The sequence below is a fragment of the Tenrec ecaudatus genome, chromosome 10, assembly GCF_050624435.1.
Source record: "Tenrec ecaudatus isolate mTenEca1 chromosome 10, mTenEca1.hap1, whole genome shotgun sequence".
NCBI classification, from domain to species: domain Eukaryota; kingdom Metazoa; phylum Chordata; class Mammalia; order Afrosoricida; family Tenrecidae; genus Tenrec; species Tenrec ecaudatus.
Genome location: NC_134539.1, coordinates 8,859,804 through 8,873,933, shown reverse-complemented (window position 1 = coordinate 8,873,933; position 14,130 = coordinate 8,859,804). Strand labels below are relative to the sequence as shown.

The window sequence follows — 14,130 nt, the reverse complement described above, 5'->3', positions numbered from 1 at the left end:
ACTGCCGACCATGTGGATCACTGCCCAGTCTTAACTGCTACATCACCAGGACTCCTCGGTCTACTTCTCTATTCACTCATTAATATTGTTTTTTATTACTATTGTTGCAGGGTTGGCTACATTTGCCTTCAGTACTCCTGTGCACCTCCCAGGGTCGTTCTTTACCTTGGTCATGTTGTACTATCCTCCCATTATGACATCTTACCTTCCTGTTCACCTAAGTTGATAGGCGTCTACTCTCTAGCATATGATTGACACCCCATCCTTTGGAATCATCAAAGAGCATTTCTTTCTGTGTTAAACGTTTTTGTGACATTTTATAATAATAGTCTCGTACAATATTTATACTTACCACACTCAGCATAATGCCCTTCAGGTTCACCCATGTTGGGAGGTGTTTGGGGCATTCACCATTAATCTTTAACACTGAGTGGTATTCCATTGGAAATATTATAGTGTGTTTGTCTTTTGTGTGCTAATGGGACATGCTGCAATGATCAAGGATGGGTGTGCATGTAACCATTTATGTCATGGCTCTGATTTCTTTAGGATCTATGACTAGTCGTGGGATTGCTGGACCATCTGGTATTTTCATTTCCCTGTTTGAGGGAAGTGCCGTGACATTTCCCACAGTGGAGGTATTTGTTTTACAATCAAGGCAGCAGTATAAGAAAATTCTAATCTTTCCACAGGCCAAATAGAATGTGCTGTTTTCTCTTTATTTTATGTTTAAACTTTGTGGTTATGGCTGGAGTGTACTATATCAATATTGTTTTGATTAGCACCTCTCTAAAATGGATAAGAATCAGGAGAATTTCTACATGTTTTTGTTGGTGCCTGTATGTCTTCAGAGCGAGGAACCCTAGTGGTGTGGTGGCTATGCATTTGGTGGGAGGCGGGGGGAAGGATCCTCCCTCCAGGTCAGGAGTTCAAAACCAAAACCAACAGCAGTTATGCTGGACAAGGCGGGTCTTTTTTTTTACTTCTGTGACAACCTCAGAAACTATAAGGGCAGTTCTAGCCTGTCCTATTGGATCACTGTTTGTCATCATCAACTTGAATGAGCTTGGATTTTTTTTGTATGACTTATTTTTTTTTAAAAGAGTCTGCTCCTATTTTCTGAGTAGTTTTAAATTGGATGACGTAATCTTTTAGTCATTGGTGAGTAGATGTTTCTTAGAAATTGAAAAATGAACGCAAATTTTGAGTCATTGACCTTCACGTGGGTGAAATGACATGCCCAAGGTCTCATAGTTTGTGAAAGACAGGACATTTAGGACCCTAGACTTCTCTGAGAAGACAGACAAGGACATTTCAAGGGTGACTAGGTCAGAATTCCTGTGTTCCGGGAGGAGGCCTCCATCTCTTCCTTGTGTGTTTAAATCATTTTATTGGGAGCCCTTACGCAGCTAGCATAACATTCCATAGTTCAATCACATTAAGCAGCACTATACAATCGCTACCAAGGCCTCAACACAGTTTTGCTTCCTGAATGCCTTGGTATCAGCTCCCTTCCTTCCTGTCGGAGGCATGCTGGAACTACGTTTCCCTTCGGCCCCCGGGGCAGCTTCCGGTGCCGCGCGACGGCGCTCTGCTTTCCGGCCGCAGCTTTTACGTCGCTTGGGGCCGAATTTCTGAACATGGGCGCTCAGCAGTCAGAACCTCAGGACCGCGAGAAGGTCGCCCCCGCCGCCGCCCCCGCCGCCGCCCCCGCCGCCCCCGCGCCCTTGCCCTTGCCCGCACCCGACGCGCTGACCGCCCCGGCGCAGGACTCGCTGATTACCAGATGCTGGAGCTGTCGCGTGCTCGCTGGGTCGGGGCTGATCGGGGCGGGGAGCTACGTGTACTGGGTGGCGCGGACCCCCATGAAGCTCGGATACTCCCCGGGTCCAGGGACGATCACGCAGATGGTCGTCGGCCTCAGTGAGAATCGGGGTGCCACCACGTGGACGGAGGAGGGGCGCTCAGGGTGGTCACGTGGCAGGGTCATACCCTCCCCGCCCCCAGCTAGGTGACCCTTAAACTCTCTGCCATCCACATGATTCCTGCCCCTATTGACCCTATAGGATAGGATGGAACTGCCCCCCTGTGGGTGTTCGATACTGTAACTCAACTGGAGTAGAAAGCCTAGTCTGTCTCCAGTGCAGCTGGTGGTTTCGAACTGCTGACCCTTAAGTTAGCAGGCCAATTGGTAATCATTAGGGCAAAGAAAATTTTGGGACACCTTGTTTTTTTCTTGGATTCCAATCATTTTGTGAACTCATGTAGACCCCATCACCCCGCCCCTCTTTAATCTTCATGATAACCATTAGGGTATTAAAGTAAGAACACAGTATCCCCATTTTGCCTCCGAGCAAATCAAGTCCCGAGAGTTTAAAGTCAGCCAGGCTGGAGATACTTCAGCTAGGGTCTGATCCTAGGTTTATCTGAACCCAAAGCCCATGCGCTTTCTCCAAATCCAGAAGAAAGCTGATAGGAGGGCCCTTAACCCTGGCTAATGAGCTTCGGATCTGAAGTCAGCCCTTAACTCTCTCTCAAAGCCCAGCTGGTCAGCCACTGGGTTCTGGGGCCCAAAGTCCTTATCTGCCACAATCCGAAGTGATGTGGTTTTCCTGTTCTAAAATGTAGCAGTCTTTGAACTTTTCAAACCATTGTCAAAGTGAGTAGAATTTTAAGTGTCAGATCTCTCCTGCCCTGTTAGGAGGACACGAGACCATGTGAGGTTAAACCCGGTGTCCCCTGTGAAAGTATTTAGTCAGCGAAGGTACAGCTGGTGAGGTTTTGATGTCTTGTTTCTGCAGGCATTGCGGCTTGGGGGATAGTCATCCTGACCGACCCGAAAGGAAAATCGAAGCGAGTTGATGGAAAGTGAATTTGTCATCTCCCTCCGTCCTTGGGACACAGATTTGAACGTGTGGACAGATACATGGACAAACTTCAGCACTGCAGATGCTGCAAGCCTGGCAAGACTAAGCCTGGGTTCTCCTTCAGCCAGGAGTATTTTGGGCCTTCGTAGGTTCCGAGGGCGGGGACCGGCACTTCCCTCAAAATAGAGCAGATTGTTGGTTTTACTTGGGGAAGAATGTGTATAATTAAAGGGGATGTGAGAAACTGGGTTAAACTCTTGGTAGTTTTTACTTTCTGTTCTGCCAACCTGTTGTTGTTAGGTGCTGGTTCCCACCCATAGCAACCGTATGCACAACACAGTGCAGCGCAGTGCTCCTGCACCATCTTCGCGAGCCTGCCTTTGCTTTGTGCAGCTGTCCACCTCACCTGGAGACGTGCCAGACTGTGTTCCCCTTCATAACCCTTCAGGTCTGTTTCCTCAGACTCACTGCCCTCCATCCCGATGACTCAGAGTGACCCAACTGGACAGTAGAGCTGCCCCTGTGTGAGTTTCCAAGACTGTCCTGGAGGAGAAAGCTCTGTCTTTCTCCTGTGGAACTGCTGGTGTTTTCGTAGATGACAGTCTAACGTGTGACCATTTTGCTACCAGGGCTGGTCAATCCTTCACCCTAGGGCATTGTAACCATCCTGAATCTTGAATGTAAGAGTCCAGTAGTTGGTATGATCACGTCAGCAAGTGGATGGCGTGAAGGCGGGTACTTAAAAGCCTGCCAAATACTCTAGAAGCAGGACTGTCCCAAGGAGCAAGCCTTGCCTTTCTGAGACAGGAAGTCGTGAAGTCAGCCTGCAGGCAAAGACTTCACGGCCAAAACATTTCTGAGAGATGCAAAGCCTCAGTGATGATGAAAAGGCATTTGGTTTCATTTCTCACAAGCCTGGGAATGCTTCTGTGATGGAATTGAGATACTTTGTAAATAACTCAAAATCTGATAGTTCTCTGAGAGGGCTTTGCCTGCTACCCACCTATAACCGCCCCATCCACCCCCCAGGCACCGGAGACCACAGCTTCTCTACAATTTTACCTAGCCGTCTTTCAGAGCAAAGCAACTCTTAAACTTAGTTGCCAGTCACAGAGTAAGTTTTGAATGACGTTGAGCAAGTAATACCTTTTAGCACTTCTTATCTCCCCCCCCACCCTTTCCCTAGGATTCTGTGGAAACCCTTCCGTTGGCTGAGCCTCACAAATGGTACTTAAGATTTTATCCGATGTCGTGGTGTTGGTGGGGATACACACACGTAGAGAGAGGGCGGGGGGGGGGGGTTGGTGGTGGAATCTTCACCTTCCATGAGGGAGTGGCGTGCAGGTGCACCAGTTCTGTCCCTGTGTCTCCGCGAACAATGGGATGGACGCTGCTCAACCAGGACTGTTGGAGAGCACTGTTGTCTTAATCCATCTCATTGAAATGGGATGGACGCTGCTCAACCAGGACTGTTGGAGAGCACTGTTGTCTTAATCCATCTCATTGAAATGGGATGGACGCTGCTCAACCAGGACTGTTGGAGAGCACTGTTGTCTTAATCCATCTCATTGAGGGCCTTCCTCTCTTCTGGTGGCCTCCAGGGACTAGTCCCTCCTGATGACTTGGCCACAGGAAGTGAGGCAAAGTCTTGCCCTCCTCGCTTTTAGGGAGCACCCTGCTTTTACTCCCTCCAAGCTACATCTACCATTCTGGTAGTTGATGACACACTCGGTGTTTCTTCCCCAACACCCCGTCTCATTGTTTCACAGCGCTCCGTTCTCTGGTCTTCCTTATTAAACACTGATCAACTTTCCCACGCATAAGAGGCAATTGAAGATCCCATGACTTGGGTCAGACGTGCCTGAGGCCAAAAAGCGACATCTTCACGTTCGAACCCTTTGGGGCTTTTTGCAGCACATTGGCCCAATGCAATCTGTCTTTCTCGACAGTTACTTCCCTGGGTGTCGATTGTGGATCCAAGTAAAATGAAGCCCCTGGTCTGTCAACTTCAGCCTCGTCTGTGTCTCGCGCTCTGACTGGTTGGCCCAGCTCTGGGGTTTTTGTTCTCTCTGTTCAGGTGGAACCCATACTGCAGGCCATATGTCGTCTTTGACCTTCATCAGCACCTCTTCACACACGTCATCTGCATGTCGCCAGTTGTTGGGCATTCCAATTGCGATGCCCCCATTCTCTACAGCCCAGTTTCTCAATGCATCTGCTTAGTAATTACATAAGTCTGAGGAAAAGTTGCAGTCTTAAAATGTAATAACATCTTTCTCAGATTTTTGGTGAGTAGGGCTATTTAAAAGAGCTGTTTTCACATACACGTGCTTGCTTATCAGAAGTTTGGCCAACTTGGTTCTTTGTGCGTTGGAGCTACCTGCATAAGAACGAAATGTTCTGCAATGTCTGTAAGCCAAGTAACACTGAGGTGGGTGGGCAGGCTGTGGGGTGGAAAGGGTCTTTTTTAGTGTATCCTAAAGGTTGAGATGGTCCATGCCAGCGTTAAAGTAGGACACTCCAGGGTGTTAGGGCTGCATGTAATCTCTAGATGTTTCAGAGAGAAGAACCCTCGTAAGCCTTGCCACGCAGGCGGATACTTTCAGAGACCCCCTGTGGTTTTCTGAGACTAGCTTTATGGGAGTAAAAAGCCCAGTCTTTCTCCCTCTGGGCTGCTGGTTGTTTTGAAGTGCCAACCAAGTAGTTCGCAGCCCAGTGGGTACCACTATGCCACCAGGGCTCCCTCATGATCATCCATTGAACTGCTGAATCTACACACTCTTTCTGACTACAGTGTTCTCATGTTCTACTCAAACGACTGGCTCTTGGTCTGAATTCTGGTTCCAAAGGAGCACAATGGTGTGTTCTGAAATTCCCATCCCTTGCAGTGTTAGCCATCATTTGTTTTGATCCCAAAGTCAATTGTCTTTGCAGCGTCTAGGAAACATCTTCCAGGTGTTCTGTGCTCTCAGCCAGGATCCCTCTGACATGAGCCGTGATAACCCTATTCATATATTCTCTCGTGAAACCGGCTGGATTTTTCTGGTAGTTAAATGTGGGGGACCCGGGTTCACTTCCCTACCAAGTACTCCTTGTACCCTGCTATCACCTTTCTGACAGGGGGTCTTTTGAGTTGCTATGATGCTGAACAGGTATCAGCAGAGCTTCTTGAAAGATGAACCAAAAACTCACTGCCATCAAATCAGTGCTGATTCATCTCGACCCCCTAGGAGTTTCTGAGGCTGTAACTGACAAGAGCAAGGCAGTTGGGGGAGGAAGCCTACTTCCCAAAAGCTCTACTTCCGAAAATCAGTTAACAATAATTCCTCTTGGTTACATTGCCCTTGATCAAGCCCTACCAGGCCTAAACCATTCTGACCATCGATTTTGGATCACTTGTTCCCTTGTCCCTGGGTTTGTGAATACCCCTTCCTTTCCCCTGCCCCCCCCCAAGTCCCCCGGAACCATCGGTCCCATTGTTTTCTCCTCCAGATTGTTTATCCCACCTATCTTATCTAGATAGACCTGCAGAGGTAATAATATGCACAAAACACAAGACAGAAAAAACAAAGCAATGAAAGAAAACAAAAATCAATGACACAAAAGAGATTGATAATAGTTCGAGGTCTATTTGTGGACCTTTAGGAGTGTTTTCCGGTTGAGTCTGATGGGGTGCCATGCCCTGGCCCCGAAGTCTATTTTTGGTACTCCCTAGGGACTTCCTTGCACTGTCCCCCTTGCTGTTCTGTTGCATGCCCTTAGTGTTTAGCCTTGGTGTGGGTGAAATTCCCACACTGTGTCTTCAGTGCTGTCCCCTGTAGGGCTATGGGTCACTGAGGGACGTCTTGTCTATAGGGGGTGGGGCATATGGTCCTCTGTGGATTGGCTGCTCTGAGCAGGGTATTCGTCCTCAAGGCTTGGTGGGCCAGGATGTGCTCCACTCTCTTCCTCCCCTGTCATTTGCTCCTGTGTGTTCTGATCAGACATGTCCCTCTCCCTCAGCTGTAGCTTCAGTGCTGCCTCTGAAGTAAATTCTTCTAGGGGGAGAAGGGGCTGTCTAAGTAGTTGGGATTGGGGCCGGCCCCTCAGACCTCTTTATTGGTTCCCTGCTTCATGCTGGTATGTTGCAATGAAGGCTGAGCATGATAATGGGATTAGAGGAAAGGAAATAGAAAAGAACTAGGAGGCAAAGGACATTTATAGAAGTCTAAATACAGGCATGTACATATGTAAATATATATATTATGATGGGGAAATAGATCTAGGTGCGTATATCTATAGGTTTAGTATTAAGGTAGCAGATAAACATTGGGCCTCTATTCAAGTGCTCCCTCAATGCAAGAATCCTTTGTTCTATTAAACTAGCCTTTCATGGTGCTCACCTTCCCAACAGGATCACGGAAGACAAATGTGTGCATAAGCAAATGTGGTGAAGAAAGCTGATGAAGCCTGGCTATCTTAAAGGCTTGAAGGTAAACAAGCAGCCATCTAGCTCAGAAGCAACAAAGCCCACATGGAAGAAGCACACCCGCCTGTGTGATTACGAGGTGTTGGGATCAGGTATCAGGCATCAAAGGACAAAAATAATATTATGAATGAGGGGGAGTGCGGAGTGGGGACCTAAAGCCCATCTGTAGGCAACTGGACATCTTACAGAAGGATCACAGAGGAGACAAGCCAGTCAATGCAGTATACCACTGATGAAACATACAACTTTCCTCTGCTTTAATGTTTTCCCCCCATCTTCCCACTATCATGATCCCAGTTCTACCTTCTAAATCCGGCTAGGCCAGAAGATATACACTGGTACAGATAGGAACAGGAAGCACAGGGAATCCAGGGCGGATGAACACTTCCGGACCAGTGGTGAGAGGAGATACCAGGAGGGTAGAGAGAAGGTGGGGTAGAAAGGGGGAACTGATTACAAAGATCTACATATAATCCCCTCCCTGGGGACAGACAACAGAAAAGTGGGTGAAAAGAAACATTGGACAGTGTAAGACATGAAAAAATAATTATAAATTATCAAGAGTTCTTGAGTGAGGGGTTATGGGGAGGGAGAGGGAAAATGAGGAGCCGGTACCAAGGGTTCAAGTAGAAAGCAAATGTTCTGAGAATGATGGCAGCAAATGCACAAATGTGCTTGACACAATGGATGCATGTATGGCTTGTGATAAGAGTTGTACGAGCCCCAATAAAATGATTTAAAACAGAAAACCCAAAGAGTAGTTACACCCTGATGCACACTGAGGCTCCACGAGTTGGAATTGACTCTCAACAATTGGTTATTAAGAAAGCTTACCTTTGGGTATGTTTTAATAAGTGATTCTAACTTCTGCCTGTGTAATTAATTTTTCCCCAAAAGCATGTTACATTGTAATAATAAAAAGGGTTTTTTATTATTAATTTTAAGTGAACATTTAAATAAAATTTTAAATGAACAACAATTTTAAAAATCAGTTAAAAAAAAACCTTGTGACTCTCCATGGCGCCTTCTGAGACCTGCCCCGGGGACGGCACAGGCTTGATTTTCCTGCGCGTGGATTGCTAAGAGATGGGGCTGGCTCCGTGGCAGCTAGCCACCAGCACAGAGAGCTGTGTAACTGATCGGAGGACAGTTCAAATAGGCCAAAGTAGGCAGCCCAGTCTGGTGTGGCATGCACACGCACTGATGCATTGCAGTGGAGACAGACTTGTGGAGCTGGAAGGAAGGAGAAGGAGGATCGGAGTCTCCGGCCCAAAGCAGGGCACCAGCTCCTTGAAGAGCGCCTGGCACATGCCCAGCGCTTCAGAGGCCACACCCACTTCCTCCTGGAGAGCTCTAGGCTAAACGTTGTCCCGAGGTTAGGGCCACAACTCTGAAGTCTAACTTCCTGGTCTCGACTTCATCTGCTCGATAAACAACAACCCCTAAGATGACATATTCTCCTACCGTTTTAGCATCTTTCTCAGGTTTTTGATGAGCTTGACTCAACATGACAGCTTTTTCCACATAAACTTGCCTGTTTACGAGGCGTTTGGCCAAAGCACGTTTAGTTCTTCATGACTTGGAACAATGTAACTGGGCAAGAACTAGGTCTTCTCCTGCCCTGTCTCCAGGGTCACGTGCTGAAGGGGACATGGTGGGTGGAAAAGAAATGGTAGTTCAAAAAGGTTTGCAAGTGTACCCCCAAAATGCAATGGCCCTTGCCAGTGCGGACATAAACACCCCTGCCTGTTAGGGCTGCGTGTGACCTTCAGCGGGTTCAGAGCGTAGAGTGCTCCAGCCCTGCCGGGCAGGCAGGCTCCTAGTGCCCATTATCATCCATGAGCTCATGCCGACCCATTGTGCACAGGCCAAAAGTCAAGTCATTGGAATAGAACAAGAGGGTCCAGCATGGGGTTTAAAGTCAGGAAAAGTGTGCACCAGGGCGCTATCCTTTCACCATATTAAATCTATGCGGAGCAGATAATCCAAGAAGCTAGAGTGAGCCGCATTTACAGGCTCAAGCCTCAATGGATTATTACTCCATGATGAAGGCAAGAGGAGAAAAGTACAGAGAAATTGGGTAACTTTACATGTACTTAGAAAAACAAACAAAGCAAATGCACTTATACTTTTCAATGGGGCACAGAGACCCGATTGAACATGCAAGAGAACACTGACCTTTTTACCAATGTCCCAGATACTCCTTAGCCCAGAGAGAAAACCCATGTCTTCCAATCACTGCACTGTATTGACTAGTCTGGGAGCCTGGGGCCAGGAGTGCTCACTTAGAGAAGGGCTCTAATACTGACTGGCCAGGCCCTGCTGGCCTGAGCCCTGCTGCACTGTGCTTCCAGGCTCAGCTTCCAACAAAGAGGCTGGTCAGCAGTTTGAATCCAGTGGCAGCTCCCCAGGAAAAGGATGTGGCATCTTGCTTCTTTCAAGATTCACAGCCTTGGAAAACCCTAGAGCAGTGGTTCTGAAAGTGGGTAATACCTCCCCTTGGGGCAGGGGTGGGGATGGAGGCACTGGGACAATCCAGCAGGACAGTAAAAGCTGATACCTACACTTTATCCTGCATGATGAGCTGGACAAGCTTTTCAGTGCCAGGGAGGGTTGAGTCATTTTTTCTCCCCTGAAAAAGGGATGGTGGCCCAAATCAGGAGGGGGGCGGGGGAGAAGACCCATGTTCTCCAAGGCCGTTTTATTCTGCCATGGAGGTAGGGTCATTGTAAGGAGGATTCACCTCAATGGCATCACGTGTACCATAGACCAGAGGAGGCTTGGTGGCTTCACAGCTGAGTTCTTTACTGTTCTCTCTTGAACAATACTTCTACTTTGTGTCCAGACTGTAAGTCATTGTGACGGCCACACAGATTCACAGATGATGATACAGTTTCTTAAAGGAATGGTTCGGTGCAGGTGATGAATGCTCAGGAGATTTCTCGCCAGGCAAGACATGTAGAGGTCCTTCTGGGGTGCTCGTAAATGCCCAAAGTGCCCCCCAGGCCACTGAAAACCTCAACCCAAGTGCATGCAGCTCAAACGCAAGGTCAGTGAGCATAACTGCTCAAGTTAAGTATCCAGAGGCTCTTCACTTCACACCAGCCTCCTGCCCCAAAGCACCCAGCTTCACTTGCTCCCGGGGTGTGGGGCCCATCACGCTGCTCCACGCTCTGGCTCCTGGTCCTGCTGCTGCTCCTCTGATGTGACAGCTGTCCTCTGGATCCAGGACTGATGCACTCTTGGTTCTTGCTGGCAGGTACGTCCCCAGCAGGATGGCAAGCCTATGAATCCTGTTAACAATTGCTCACAGGAGAATCCTCTCAGTGTCCTCCCCACTCCTTGCCCAGCTCATGCAGGAAAATGTTGATTGTGAGAGTTAGAGAGACATTGGCCAGAAGAGCTGGATGGAATAATTCACTGTCCATGCATGGACAGTCAAGGTAGTCAGTTCAAACCCACCCAGTTGTGCTGTGGGAGAAAAACCTGGCAGTAAAGACTACTGGAAGACTGCAAAGACTGCATAGACTACTACTGGAAAATCCTATTGACCGGTTGTACTGTAACATATGTTACTTTGTCACCTCATATACACGTGAACAGTAGAGATTGAATAATGAAGACCAAAGAAGACTCAATGCACTTGAATGATGGTAACGACAATAATATTGCAAGTACTGTGGGCTGGCCAAGAGAACACAGACATTGTTTGGGAGGCGGTATAGCTAGAATGCTGCTTAGAAGTGAGAACAGTAGGACTTCACCTCATGCCTTTGGACACGTTCTCAGGAAGGACTTCTCCCTGCCGTGGAGTCATTGCTGATTCATAGCAACCCCCGAGGTCTCTGCAACTGTCACTGTTTATGGGAGTAGAAAGCCCAGTCTCTTCCCCAGGAAGGACCAGCAGAGCATTATACTTGGTAAAGTAGAGGATCAGGGAGAAAGAGGAAGTCCCTCGACAAGGTGAATTAACACCGTGAAGGCAATCATAGGCTTAAACATAGCAATTGTGAGCACTGTGCAGGAGCAGACAGTGTTTCCTTCTGCTACAGGCAGGGGTCGATATTAGTCAGATCTGACTCAATAACACCCAACTGCAACAATCTAGATAGATCGTCGAGATCTTTGGTGTGGTTGGGCATCTTTTTCTCTGAGTCCATTGCTCACTGTAAAGCTCATGGCCTGGAGTCTCCCGATGTACAGTCATTTTCATAGGGCTGGAGGTCCACCTGGATAAGACCAAGAACAGACCCCCTTTCTGGTGGCCGAGTAGATGAATCATCTCAACCTGATAGGTCACGCCCCCACCCCCACCCCCCTACGGCTTAGCATTGGCCCCCGGCTCCTTTCCCTCTTTAGTCTCATAGGCTACTTCTAGAAGTGGCAGGGGCCTCCCGAGCAAAGTCAGTGGAGGTGACCATATAAAATATATTGCTCTTAAATACATGTGCAGGCCAAGCATATGTTCAGGTACCCCTCAAACCAGGCTTGGCCGTGATTGATGTATTGTCGGGACGGCATTCATCAAACCGCATCTCAAGTCTGGAAAGGCAGCGATAGGAAGCAGTTCTGGGGGGAAGCCACTTCTTTTTAAACATGACAAATTCTCATCTTGACCCTGGGATCACACAGGTGTCCAGGGCACTCAGTCAGAGGGAAGAACCCCATAATTACACATCCTTCAGAGAGCCCAAGGGCACCGGGTGACAATATGTCACGCTCCTGAAATGTATGCCTCTTGGCATTTGAAATATTCACCAGCGTGTCATTCACATGTAAATGGAGTGTAGAGAAATCGCCCAAAGGGCAAATGTGAAAGGCATCAGCACCTGTAAATATCTGGTTTGGGCTAGGACCTGCACTGGAGTATACTTCCTGCATGTGGCGGCAGAACTCCAAAGCGGGCCGCCAAAGATCCTGGTTGGAGGCTGGTGTGACCACCTTCCCCAGGGGGGTGGGGGGGGGTGTCACATCACACATCAATGTAACCACTGCTGGGAAGGCATTTTTCAGATGCAATTAAGGTTCTAAAGCAGTTGACCTTAAAATAGGGAAGTTATCCCACAGAGCAAATCTTATGAACCCATTCAATCTGTGTGTAGAAATCAAAGACCCAGAAAGCCAGAGATTAGAAGCATGGGGACCATGGGGGGGCGGGGGGGGGAGAGGTGGGGTTTCAATGCGTGGACATTCTTTTGCTGGCCTGGAAAAAGCTAATGTTTTATGATGTGTACTCCCCACGAGGGCCAAACATGATCTGCAAGGAAGTGCAGATCAAGTGTGATCCTCAGCTAGTAATGAGTTAAAGTATGTATTGCTCCCTTCCGCCTTAGCAACAATCATTGGAATTCTAACTAGGATACCTGTGGATGTAATCTTCTTTGAAAGGAAGGTCTTCCATGTTGTTTATTAGCTCATAACTAGGTAGGGCGGGAATGAAATCTAATCCCTTCTCAGTTACAAAAAAAAAAGCAGAGCAGACTAAACCCAGAGATCATCAAAGATGCCAGCCAAGAAACTAAGGACTACCCAGAAGTTATCTACAAGAAGCCCTGATGGCACTGTGGGTCAGGCATTGGCCTGCTAACCCCAGCGTAGGTGGTTCAAATCCACCGGCTGCTCCTAAGGAGAAAGATGAGACTGTTTTCTCCAATTACAGCCCAAAGTCCTGACATCCTTGATAGAGTCATTATGACATGGATGACCTAGTGGTTGCCGGAACCGACTGGACAGGAGCTAACAACATCATCCGTCAGAATTGACTCAGAGATTATGGGTTTGTTTTTTGTTGTTTACTTACGAGGAAGGAATTGACATAGCCAAGACGCTGATTTGGAGTTTCAGCCTCCAGAACAGTAAGAAAATAAACTTGTTGCTATTGTTGTTAGGTTGGTTCTGATTCATATCCACCCATGAACAACAGAATGAAGCACTGCCTGGTCCTGTGCCAACCTTGTCCAAGGCCTTCCTCTCCCCCTTTCTTTGCTGCCCCTCTACTTTACCAAGCATTATGTCCTTTCCCAGGGATTGGTCTCTCCTGACATGTCCAAAGTACATGGGACCAAGTCTTGTCATCCCTGCTGCTGCTTTTTTTTTTAAAATCGTTTTATTGGGGGCTCATACAACTCTTGTCTCAATCCATACATACATCAATTGTGTAAAGCACATTTGTACATTCATTACCTTCAACATTCTCAAAACATTTGCTCTCCACCTAAGCCCCTGGCATCAGTTCCACCTTTTCCCCCTTCCATCCCCACTCTCCCTTCCCTCATGAACCCTGGATAATTTATAAATTATTTTGTCATATCTTGCCTTGTCCGACGTCTACCCTCACCACTTTTCTGTTGTCTGTCCCCTAGGGAGGAGGTCACATGTAGATCCTTGTAATCGGTTCCCCCTTTCCAACCCACCCTCCCTCCACCCTACAAGTATCGCCACTCACACCAGTGGTCCTGAAGGGATCTGCCCTGGATTCCGTGTGTTTCCACTTCCTATCTATACAAGTGTACATCCTCTGGTCTACCCAGATTTGTAAGGTAGAATTAGAATCATGATAGGGGGGGAGGAGGAAGCGTTTAGGAACTAGAGGAAAGTTGTATATTTCATCATTGCTACATTGCACCCTGACTGGCTTGTCTTCTCTGGGACACCTTTCTGTGAGGGGATGTCCCGTGGCCTACAAATGGGCTTTGGGTCTCCACTCCACGCTGCCCCCATCATTCACTATGATAGATTTTTTGTTCTGATGATGCCTGATACCTGATCCCTTCAATACCTTGTGATTGCACAGGC

At 47.9% G+C, this 14,130-nt stretch overlaps 1 protein-coding gene across 1 annotated transcript; it reads left to right on the top strand.

Moving 5' to 3' along the window:
• The first annotated feature begins 1,612 nt into the window (after window positions 1–1,612).
• On the top strand, window positions 1,613–3,114 carry DMAC1 (distal membrane arm assembly component 1). Its single transcript, XM_075558918.1, has 2 exons — window positions 1,613–1,923; window positions 2,802–3,114. The coding sequence occupies exons 1-2, from the start codon at window positions 1,641–1,643 to the stop codon at window positions 2,870–2,872; spliced, it is 354 nt and encodes a 117-aa protein (XP_075415033.1). The 5' UTR covers window positions 1,613–1,640; the 3' UTR covers window positions 2,873–3,114.
• The last annotated feature ends 11,016 nt before the right edge of the window (window positions 3,115–14,130 follow it).